This window comes from Coregonus clupeaformis, chromosome 34 (assembly GCF_020615455.1).
Source record: "Coregonus clupeaformis isolate EN_2021a chromosome 34, ASM2061545v1, whole genome shotgun sequence".
Taxonomy (NCBI): Eukaryota; Metazoa; Chordata; class Actinopteri; order Salmoniformes; family Salmonidae; genus Coregonus; species Coregonus clupeaformis.
In genome coordinates, this window is record NC_059225.1 from 34042030 (window position 1) to 34054416 (window position 12387).

The window sequence follows — 12387 nt, forward strand, 5'->3', positions numbered from 1 at the left end:
CCTTCCACAAAAACAAAAACATAACTCACGAGGGTAAAAGAAGGCCCCACTCGCCAAGGAAATGTAGCTCGCTGGTTCTCACCGACGTGCCGGCTTGCCCCACTGACGGAGTTAGGGCACCACACACATACAGAGTTGTTGTGTTGTGATTTACATCGAGAGGTGTGTGTGTGTGACTGCAGGGGACAGAGGAGGGATGCTAGGGGTGTCCCTTTTCACTTATGAGTTCATGGACCTGTTGTCCTGACATTGGCACACTAATATGGCTAAATGAGAGCCACAGAACACAAAATTGTGTGTTCGTATTGGACAAGTGTAGGTAGTAGACCAGGTCTACCTCCTGTAGCTCAGTTGGTAGAGCATGGCGCTTGCAATGCCAGGGTTGTGAGTTCGATTCCCACGGGGGGCCAGTATGAAAAATTTATGCACTCACTTAACTGTAAGTCGCTCTGGATAAGAGCGTCTGCTAAATGACTAAAATGTAAAAAATTTAAATTATAAAACATTTTTCCCCATTTGAATGTTCTCTGACTTGACTCAGGGTTGGGAGTTTTATTTGCAAGCCGGCCGCTAGGGTCGGGCGTTATCACGATAGTATCGTCTATCGAAGACTATTGACAGACATTGTGACGTGACAGACGATAGTTTAGCCTATTTGAACATGACATTCCGAGTAATCTGCATATTCCTATTTGCTATAGCCTTTTTCAATAAATAGCCTGTGTTAAATAGGCCAACAGAATGCAAGAGAGAAATGTAGGCTAGACAGAGGGGAGAATTCCACCAAGAAAGCACTAGATGTCCAGTCTCTGTCGGATGCATAGGCTTAAACTATTCATTTTATTTTTTATAATGGACACTCCTTAACTATTGTGTCTAGCTGTTTAAAAAAAACATTGGCTGTATTCCATTGTGTCTCCATTCGATATTAATATGACTGGGCAAAAGTTGTTTGAATAGCCCAACATAAAAATACAAAAAAAGTTATCGAGTTTATTAAGAAAGAAATGATCCATGCGGAGTGGAAAAATCCCTCCATGCGAGGTTGAAAACCTAATGGCCAATAAATAACCTATCCTCCTACTAGGGCTATCTATCATAAAAGCTTTAAGACAAATGAAAGTTATGAATAGTAGCCTATTTTCAATATATTCTAATAGCCTAAGAAAGTACTGTTGTCCTAAAGTTGCGGCTTTAAGAAAATAACAAGAATGAAAGGCCTATAGGCCTAGGTATAGGCTAATCTCAATCACAGCTTTATGAGAGATGGAACGAACAATAGCTTATTAAGAGAGGAGGATGAGGCAAATAAAGCAATTATTATCCCGTTCTGAAGGTCAACTTTCTTTCTATCCAGCCTAACTCAGAATGGTTCCTCAGCAGTTCACTGTCGCTTTGCTCCATCAAGTGCGCGAGACAGACACACACACCTGTTCCATCCTGAAGCTCAACCAAAAAGGAATATTCAAAAAGATTTGCCTGCACTTAGCCTCTGGCCAGGCTTTCAACAACATTCTCTTTCGTCATGATTCTTCCAGTTGTAGCATACGATTTTACGCTTTAAACCAATGGTGGTTTAGCAGTTTATTTTTTGCCAATAGGGTGCTATACCATCGTATATCACAATGTTTTATGAGTACATAATCACCATAGGACAAAGGTTGACATCGTCAAACCCTACTAGCCACTACTGCAGCAGACTGAATGGCCGTCTTTGTCAGTGGGGCATAATCGTCCGTTCAGAGGACTGATTGCATTACAGCTGGCCAGCCTGCTGTCACTGAGCTCTGCAGACACTGTCTGTGTCCCAAATTGCACCCCTAGTCCCTATATAGTACACTATTTTTGACCTGGGCCACTATGGCTCGGGTCAAAATAAGTGCTCTTAATGGAATAGGACGAAGCCTCTGAGAGAAGGGAGGGGGAAGGGGAATGTATCGAGGCTTAAATCTACGTTGGTACGGTCTCGCATGGTGAAGTGCCTACTGTTTTGGTGTCTCCTGTTGTTTTCCTGACTCAAGTGGTTGGTATGAGAATGCTTAAACAAATGTGTCTGTCTGTCTCTGCCCATGAACTTACTTGACTCCTGTTGAATGTCTGTCTGTCTGTTGGTTGGCAGAATACGACCCTGAAATTGAAGACCTCAGTGTTTGTATCAAATCAAATGTTATTTGTCACATGCGCCGAATACAACAGGTGTATGTAGACCTTACCGTGAACTGCTTACTTACAAGACGTTAACCAACAATGCAGTTTTAAGAAAATAGAGTTAAGAAAATATTTACTAAATAAACTAAAGTAACACAATAAAATAACAATAGCGAGGCTATATACAGGGGTACCGGTACCGAGTCAGTGTGCGGGGGTACAGGTTAGGGGTGTGTGCACCTGTGTTTTTGTGTGTGCCTGCGTGTGTATGGGTGGGTATATGTGTGTGTGGAGGTCCCACCTGCTCTGGGGTAAACTCTTGTGCCAGCGGTGTGCGGCTGCTCTCTCTGGGCCCGTCTCCCATCTGGGTCTGGGGCAGGTCATAGACGGTGAATCCCAAACAACCCCCTCGCCCCTACCAACTCACTCTGAGGCCCCTCTGTTGTCACCTGCTGCTGACAACTCAGAGGGTGACTTCCAGAGAGTGGTGAGGGGATCAATAAACCAATCAACTTCGAGACACATGCAATTCATGTTCCACTTTTAAATAATAAAACGACCGTAAACTCAAAAATAACGCTGTGCCTTATGGGATTCCACTTCGCTCTGAAGCCATTGTTGCTGGCTCGGTCGAAGTGGCTATTGGATGGTATAATTAGCCCCTACACCCTCCATTTTCACTCCCTCAGCTTTGGGTCACTTGTGCATTTGGCGGAGGCGCGCGTGCAAATGTAGGGCCGAGTGGAGCTGGGCGATATGGACAAAAAAATCCATATTGCGATAACAATAAATAGAACGATACGTTTCTAACAGTGTGCACCACCATACAAAATAAATAAAAAATCATTTAAACTACTACTACTAGTTTGATGGTTGTAGCCATCAATTGTCCCATTATCAATCACCCAAATTAGAAAACTTATTTCATTTCAAACATTTCTCTAGTATAGGCTACTTATCATAATGAACGATATCAGCAAAATGCCTGCGATAAATGGTTGGTGTTGACAATTTTTGGTTTGTTGTCCCAGCTCAAGGGGCGAGGGGAAGGGGCTGATTTGGGATTCAGCCAGTATCCTGGCTCCTATTTTCTCTTCCTGTCACCTAATACCAGTCACCTGACAGAGCCACCGTACGCCACCACAACGTCTCTCTCTCTGCCACACACTATCATACACACACACACACACACACACACACACACACACACACACACAAACACACACACAAACACTATCACACAAACACTCCTAGGGTAGAGAGTGCAGCTCACCGCCCGATCCCAGCCAAATACAATATACACTGACTAAGAGAAGAGGAAGTGTGTGTCAGTGTGGAGCAGAACTGCAGCATTCTTCGTCCCTCTCGCAGTGTAATTGTAGAGCTGTCTCCTAGTATGTCATATTGGTTGTGTCCCAAATGGAGCCCTATGGAGCCTGGTCAAAATTAGTGCACTATATAGGGAATAGGGTGCCATTTGGGACACGTACAGTGAGGGGGAAAAAGTATTTGATCCCCTGCTGATTTTGTACGTTTGCCCACTGACAAAGAAATGATCAGTCTATAATTTTAATGGTAGGTTTATTTGAACAGTGAGAGACAGAATAACAACAAAAAAATCCAGAAAAACACGTGAACATTTTTATAAATTGATTTGCATTTTAATGAGGGAAATAAGTATTTGACCCCTCTGCAAAACATGACTTAGTACTTGTTGGCAATCACAGAGGTCAGACATTTCTTGTAGTTGGCCACCAGGTTTGCACACATCTCAGGAGGAATTTTGTCCCACTCCTCTTTGCAGATCTTCTCCAAGTCGTTAAGGTTTCGAGGCTGACTTTTGGCAACTCGAACCTTCAGCTCCCTCCACAGATTTTCTATTGGATTAAGTTCTGGGGACTAGCTAGGCCACTCCAGGACCTTAATGTGCTTCTTCTTGAGCCACTCCTTTGTTGCCTTGGCTGTGTGTTTTGGGTCATTGTCATGCTGGAATACCCATCCACGACCCATTTTCAATGCCCTGGCTGAGGGAAGGAGGTTCTCACCCAAGATTTGACGGTACATGGCCCGTCCATCGTCCCTTTGATGCGGTGAAGTTGTCCTGTCCCCTTAGCAGAAAAACACCCCCAAAGCATAATGTTTCCACCTCCATGTTTGACGGTGGGGATGGTGTTCTTGGGGTCATATGCAGCATTCCTCCTCCTCCAAACACAGCGAGTTGAGTTGATGCCAAAGAGCTCCATTTTGGTCTCATCTGACCACAACACTTTCACCCAGTTCTCCTCTGAATCATTCAGATGTTCATTGGCAAACTTCAGACGGCCCTGTATATGTGCTTTCTTGAGCAGGGGGACCTTGCGGGCGCTGCAGGATTTCAGTCCTTCACGGCGTAGTGTGTTACCAATTGTTTTCTTGGTGACTATTGTCCCAGCTGCTTTGAGATCATTGACAAGATCCTCCCGTGTAGTTCTGGGCTGATTCCTCACCGTTCTCATGATCATTGCAACTCCACGAGGTGAGATCTTGCATGGAGCCCCAGGCCGAGGGAGATTGACAGTTATTTTGTGTTTCTTCCATTTGCGAATAATCGCACCAACTGTTGTCACCTTCTCACCAAGCTGCTTGGCGATGGTCTTTTAGCCCATTCCAGCCTTGTGTAGGTCTACAATCTTGTCCCTGACATCCTTGGAGAGCTCTTTGGTCTTGGCCATGGTGGAGCGTTTGGAATCTGATTGATTGATTGCTTCTGTGGACAGGTGTCTTTTATACAGGTAACAAACTGAGATTAGGAGCACTCCCTTTCAGAGTGTGCTCCTAATCTCAGCTCGTTACCTGTATAAAAGACACCTGGGAGCCAGAAATCTTTCTGATTGAGAGGGGGTCAAATACTTATTTCTCTCATTAAAATGCAAATCAATTTATAACATTTTTGACATGCGTTTTTCTGGATTTTGTTGTTGTTATTCTGTCTCACTGTTCAAATAAACCTACCATTAAAATTATAGACTGATCATTTCTTTGTCAGTGGGCAAACGTACAAAATCAGCAGGGGATCAAATACTTTTCCCCCTCACTGTATATTGTCTACTCCACTGCTGCCTGTCGGACAGGAACATTACAGCACGCAGCAGAAAGAGAGGCTTCCATTTACTCTATACGCCTCAGAACATTTATGCAACTTCCCCCTAGAGACAGGAGTATTGCAGTGGATTTGCAAAACATCTTGATTGGTGGGAACCAGTTAACAATTTACAGGATTTTCACATTAAGCATGTCAAACTGTTGGGTTTTGTGACACACAAAGATCTGCCTTTCACTCAAGGGCATCCAAGATTTCACTAAATTGAGTCTGTCTAGGTTGACTTTGGGTTCAGGCTTCATGTCCTCTGATGACTCGGAATGCGCTCTGATTCTGAATCATAGATTCCTGTCTAAGAATCTGAGTACGCTCTCTTTGTCCTCATTGGCCCCGCTACAATAGATGGCTGGGATGTTTACCTACAAAACTGATGCGCGTGCATCCGAGAGGCCGGAAACAGACAGGGTTGGCTTACAATTATAGGATTATGGCAACTATATTTAGCCTCCAAATGTTTATTGAAAACGTAAATACATTTACACAATAAGGTACTTGTTGTCTCTCAAATACATTGTTACAGTTGTTGGGTAGTTGGCTAGTGGATTTTAGCTGTATTAGCATAGACGTGACATGAGTCAACACACCTCAAAACATGGTATCAAGAACAAGACACAACTAGCTGAAACAAGCCACCTATGATTCCCCACATGGCAGCTTTTTGTCATTGTTGCTATCTGACCCTTCAGAATCATAACACAGCCTTTTGCCTATGCAATGCACGCACATCATTGTGGTGACGTTGTCAGGCAACCCGTCTGTGGTGTGTTATTGCTATGATGCCCTCATTGCCCTGGCGGACCAGGGTAGGACACTGGCCCTCTATGTGTCTGCCGTGGGAGGATTGAGGAGTTCATGGCTGCATAGTTTGGGACCCGTTCCCTGTGCCTGCCTTCCAGGCTGTGTAGCTAGCAGCAGAGGACACACCGCCTGCCCCCCAGCCTCCCGGTCCTGCCTGCCTGCTGGAGGAATGTTCTGAATGCATCCTCTTCCCTTCCAACAACCAGCCTCTTGTGAAAATACTTGGCAGAGCTGCCCGAGCAGAGCTCCAAAGCCACTGTTTTTTTTGCTGCTGTTGCCATGGTGATGCAATGAGGGGCTTAGGGAGGGGTTGATGGAATTGATTTAAATAAACATTTTTGAAAGGTGTAGGCCTGCCCTGGTCAACCTACAGGAATATGTGTGTGTGTAGTGGTGTAGTTATGTGTCTACAGTGTGTTTTGACGGCGTGATTGAGTGGAGGGAATTGAGATAGGAGAAACGCTGATTGTTAAATAAATTGCACCTTGTGAGCATGCACTGCATCAAAAGTTCAACGCTAACTTTTCTGGTAAACAGCACGACATAGTCGATTTATCCCAACCTTCTGCATTCACATGCCCCCTTGATCAACTCTTTGATCTTATTGATAAATGTTGAGTTTAATGTTTGGGTATAGCATAGGCTATGTGATGCAGTTTGAAAGTGTCCTAACCCAGTAGAGTTTAGATATGCCAACGCTACTAAATGGCTTGATGTCATTTTTCAATGCATAGGTGCTCTTGTTTATTAAAAAGCTCTTTGTCAAAGCTTTTTTGTTCTAACCCAGTGTTTCTCTGTGTCTCTTTAGCCTTTCTTCAGACTTCTGAACCTGCGGAAGCTGGGTCTGAGTGACAATGAGATCCAGAGGCTCCCTCCTGAGGTGGCCAACTTCATGCAGCTGGTGGAGCTCGATATTTCCAGAAACGGTGCGTGCGCATGCGCGCACACACACACACACACACACACACACACACACACACACACACAAACAGGCTGGCGGTTTGCGGCCCCCTCTGCTGGGGTCAAAACCAGGTTCAATACCAGCATACGTGCAAATTACCACCATAAACAGACACCTATTTTAACCACCCAGTAATTCATATAAAATGCTGCGAAACATCACTTCCAGAGAACCAACAAAGACCTAGAGCAAAAACCTGCATTCATGGGCAGACAAGCTTAACAAAATACAAGCAAGCAGGCAAAAGTCTAATAGACCAATAGAAACTAGGGCTGTCCCGACAAAACAATATATACGTTGACCGAGAGTCATCTGTTCTTTCGAACAATCGATTGGTCGAAATGTAAAACGTGTATTTTTTCATATATAGACACACCCTATGTGTTTTAATAAAATCAACTATGCACTGAGCTTGTCTAAAACTTTAAGCGCACTGTTTGATTAAATAATGAATACATAAATGACTCAAGAGGGAGCCAGAGACCAAGATAGCCTAACCAGAAGAAAAAAACCTGTTCCCGACCCACTTCCTGCTGGCCTTCGCAGATTCTGCCGTTACGCTCCTGAAGTTGCCGGTAATGGGCTACACCAGGGGTCGGCAACCTTTTTCCATGTGGAGTGCCAATTTACTATTTATCTTACAATTTCTACCAATCTGCGTGCCAGTTGTGATTTTCATATGTACATTTTCGTGGAATATTGAAATTATAATATATAATTGTTCTATTGCCAACTAGGGAAAAAATGCCTACATAACGCCTACCAATAAAAACATTGCAGGTAGAAAATATCCTGATATAAATAAATATCCTATGAAACACATTTGGCTACGCATGGAGGTTTGTTCATTTTCATCAATTGCATTCATCTCTCTACTCTGCCTGTCTGCAACAAACATAAAACATTGTGTCCACTATAAACTGGGTAGGCTACAGCCAGCAGCTGGTGCTTGCAAACTTGCAACAATGTATAAACTGTTCTGGGCCCTCAGTTTCCTGCTACAGTGAGCTCCAGACAGACACAGCTGTACAGTGCATTCAGAAAGTATTCAGACCCCTTGACTTTTTCCACATTTTGTTTTGTTACAGCCTTATTCTAAAATGGATTAAATTGTTATTTTTTTCTCAAGCTACACACAATAACCCATAATGACAAAGCAAAAACAGGTTTTTAGATTTTTATGCAAATGTATTAAAAATAAACATTAAAATATCACATTTACATAAGTATTTAGACCCTTTACTCAGTACTTTGTTAAAGCACCTTTGGCAGCGATTACAGCCTCGAGTCTTCTTGGGTATGATGCTACAAGCTTGGCACACCTGTATTTGGGGAGTTTCTCCCATTCTTCTCTGCAGATTCTCTCAAGCTCTGTCAGGTTGGATGGGGAGCGTCACTGCACAGCTATTTTCAGGTCTCTCTAGAGATGTTCTATCGAGTTTAAGTCCGGGCTCTGGCTGGGCCACTCAAGGACATTCAGAGACTTGTCCCGAAGCCACTCCTGCGTTTTCTTGGCTGTGTGCTTAGGGTTGTTGTCCTGTTGGAAGGTGAACCTTCGCCCCAGTCTGAGGTCCTGAGATTATTAATTTTTTTGATAAATTTTGGAATAAGGCTGTAACGTAACAAAATGTGGAAAAAGTAATGGGGTTTGAATACTTTCCAAATGCACTGTAAACCCCCCTACAAATCAATGGCAGAAGTCAATTCCGCCCTTGATCATTTACGTCAAACCGATCTCAAATGGTTTCTCATTCTGCAACTCAGCACATACACACCACACACATACTCACACACAATGGAAATAGTCGTTGCCCTCTCGTGTCCTTGGTGTTCATATCATATAGCGGGTGACAGGAAAAGCAGTATACAGTATAGAGATATCCGACTGTGCTCCCCCCTCTCTAATCTGTCTCTCTGTCTGTCTCTGTCCGCAGACATTCCCGAGATCCCCGAGAGCATTAAGTTCTGCAAGGCATTGGAGATTGCAGACTTCAGTGGAAACCCCCTCTCCAGGTTAGTGGATCAGTCCAGTGTCACCTCTCTCTCTCTGCTGTTGCCTTTGTGGAAATGCCTTTGAGATATATGGGGGAGGTCATTGTCATACGTGTGCCATGTGGTGATTATTTCCTTCTTTCCATAATGGCCTGAAGATAAACAGCGCAAAACAATGAAGCGAATGTGCAACGAACTGTGCAGATAGTGGTCTCCCAGATGTGTCAAAGGCTCAGAGCAGGCCCTTTCTCAGTATTAGATTATGTACAGTACATTAGCAAAACACCTCGAGGAGAACAAGGCTTTGTGAGGCTACAGTGTGCTGTTCTCTGACCCAGAAACTACATTAAAGCCCCAGTGCAGTCAAAAACGTGATTTTTCCAGTGTTTTATATATATTTCCACACTGAGGTTGGAATAATACTGTGATATAGTGAAAGTGATGATAATGCCCTTTTAGTGTAAGAGCTGTTTGAAAAGACCGCCTAAAATTTCAGCCTGTTTTGGTGGGTGGAGTTTTGGCCTGCATGGTGACATCACGGTTAATTAGTTAATAGACCAATAAGAAAGAGTTCCGAGCCTCTCTGCCAATAACAGCTAGTTTTCAGTTTTCCCCTCCCCACTCAGACCACTCCCAGACAGTCCTAGCAAAATTGTTGCTTGAGAAATTATATGATATTGAGGGGAAACAACTGTTGCGTTGGACCTTTTAACATGGCGTTTAAGTATACTGTAGAAGTGTAATGCTCGGCAAGGCAAACATCTCCCTGCTTTTACTTCTCCTATAGAATAGGAAAGGAACTGTTGGCAGGAGTGGTGGTGATGAGTGCTTTGTCAGATGGATCTGGCCACATACGGTGCATCCCAAATGGCACCCTTTTCCCATATAGTGCACTACTAAGAAGTGCACTGTAAAGGGAATAGGGTGCTATTTGGGATGCATCCATAGGCAGGGGAGGCGGCTATTCCAACTGCTTCAAGGGCTGATGTTAAAGGGCCATTGAGAAAGAACAACCTTCTTTCTCTAACCATTTTGTCACCCTCTCTCTCTCTCGCTCTCTGTCTTTCTCTCCATCGGTTCCTTTCTGTCCTCATCACCAGGTTGCCTGATGGTTTCACTCAGCTCAGAGGGCTCGCCCACCTGGCACTCAATGACGTGTCGTTGCAGACACTGCCCAACGACATAGGAAAGTAAGTACACACTTCGACACAGGTTTCCTTCTTACTCTAAACATTCAACCTCCTCGTTCTGTAAAATAGCAGACCTTGGTAAAGGTGTAATTACATGACACAGTGGGCTCTCAGACAGACAGACTGACTGCTCTGCGTGACCGGTTGGACGAGACCAATCGCCATGCCAACCAGGACCAACAGACCCTCCATCTGACTAACTCCTCCTCCCTCCTCTCTCCTCCTCCTCCCCTCTCTCCTCCTCCTCTCCTCCTCCTCCCTCTCTCCTCCTCCTCCCTCTCTCCTCCTCCCTCTCTTCTCCTCCCTCCTCCTCTCCTCCTCCTCCCTCTCTTCTCCTCCCTCATCCTCTCCTCCTCCTCTCCTCTCTTCTCCTCCCTCCTCTCTCCTCCTCCTCCCTCCTCTCTCCTCCTCCTCCCTCCCTCTCTCCTCCTCCTCCCTCCCTCTCTCCTCCTCCTCTCCTCCTCTCTCTCCTCCTCCCTCTCTCCCTCCTCCTCTCCTCCTCCTCCTCTCTCCTCCTCCCTCCTCCTCCTCTCCCCTCCTCCTCTCCTCTCTCCTCTCCTCCCTCTCTTCTCCTCCCTCCTCTCTCCTCCTCCCCTCTCTCCTCCTCCTCCCTCTCTCCTCCTCCTCTCCTCCTCCTCCCTCTCTCCTCCTCCTCCCCTCTCTCCTCCTCCTCCCTCTCTTCTCCTCCTCCCTCCTCTCTCCTCCTCCTCCCTCCTCTCTCCTCCTCCTCCCTCCTCTCTCTCCTCCCTCCCTCTCTCCTCTCCTCCCTCTCTCCTCCTCCTCTCCTCCCTCTCTCCTCCCTCTCTCCTCCTCCCTCTCTCCTCCTCCCTCTCCTCCTCCTCCCTCTCTTCTCCTCCCTCCTCCTCTCCTCTCCTCCTCCTCCCTCTCTTCTCCCCTCCTCCTCTCCTCTCCTCCTCTCCTCCTCCTCTCCTCTCTCCTCCTCCTCCCGCTCTCCTCCTCCTCTCCTCCCTCTCTCCTCCTCCTCCCTCTCTCCTCCTCCTCCCTCCCTCTCTCCTCCTCCTCTCCTCCCTCTCTCCTGCAGCCTGGCCAACCTGGTGACGCTGGAGCTCAGGGAGAACCTGCTCAAGTCCCTGCCCACGTAAGTGCCCTCTTTAGCCTGGCGTAGTCCCCAGCCACCCTCCATGCTAGGGAAGGTGGTTATATCCTAGAAAGGAGCCCTTGATGATATGACTGGTGATTTGAAGCACATTAGAGTCCTCTCTAGTCTATCTGTTCACTAGCAAACAACATTATTTGCTCCCTTCACTATGGATACAGTTGTTGTGAGAGGGACAGACTGTAAATGTGATTGCTGAATGACCAGCTTATCATGTGTGTGACTGTGTGGGAGTGTGTGTCAATGATTGGGCGTGATGGTTAGCATATCTGGTCCCGACTGTAACAGTCCAGATGTCGTCTTCAAATACATTATTGATGTATTTATATATAGATTATAAATATATTCAACGCTGGGTGCGTTTCAACGAGACTGTGTCATCTGTGAGTGTGCAGTAGTCCCCGTTACTTCAGTGTTTCTATGATTGATGTGTTTCTCTCACTTATCCAGGTCACTCTCTTTCCTGGTGAAACTGGAACAACTGGACCTGGGCAGCAATGAACTGGATGTGTTGGTAAGAACAAGCTCTAAATAGCACTCTTCCCTATACTGTGCACTACTTTGGATCAGCGCCCAAGAGCCCTGGAACCAAAGTGGTTAACTACATAGGGAATAGGGTGGCATTTGCAGCATGACAATAACTCACATTCTCAACATGCATGGAGGCCATACAAATATACACCGCCTTGAGCCTGGTTTATGCTGTACCACAAAAACACATCTTACATACAAGCTGGTTAGATATACAGCTTACAGGACATACCACACAGGATCATACACCCTGGTTGTCCAGCAGGGTTGGGGTACAGAGTTTCTAAGCCCAGAGGCCCAACATCGCGAGACTTTCGGGAACGCTTGTGAAGCAAACTCTGCAGACCAGACCAGGGTTTGGGGTTTGAGAAGTCAATGAGAGAAGTGAAAAAGGATTCCTTAATTTTCTAGATTTCTAAAGGCACAACATTCAAACCGATGTTTTTAAGTAGATGAACTTGTCATTCCTACAACCACGTGAAAGTGTCACACTGACACTTTAAAACATTTT

The 12387-nt window shown here is 45.5% G+C and overlaps 1 protein-coding gene across 15 annotated transcripts in view; it reads left to right on the forward strand.

The window, feature by feature from the left end:
• Positions 1-12387, forward strand: part of LOC121550048 (protein scribble homolog) — a 119042-nt gene that overhangs the window by 38434 nt on the left and 68221 nt on the right. For all 15 annotated transcript variants that reach the window (XM_041862133.2, XM_041862141.2, XM_041862136.2 and 12 more), the window contains exons 2-6: positions 6894-7011; positions 8981-9059; positions 10139-10228; positions 11271-11327; positions 11796-11859. In XM_041862133.2, coding sequence (XP_041718067.2) covers positions 6894-7011; positions 8981-9059; positions 10139-10228; positions 11271-11327; positions 11796-11859 — 408 coding nt within the window. The remainder of the gene's footprint in view (positions 1-6893; positions 7012-8980; positions 9060-10138; positions 10229-11270; positions 11328-11795; positions 11860-12387) is intronic.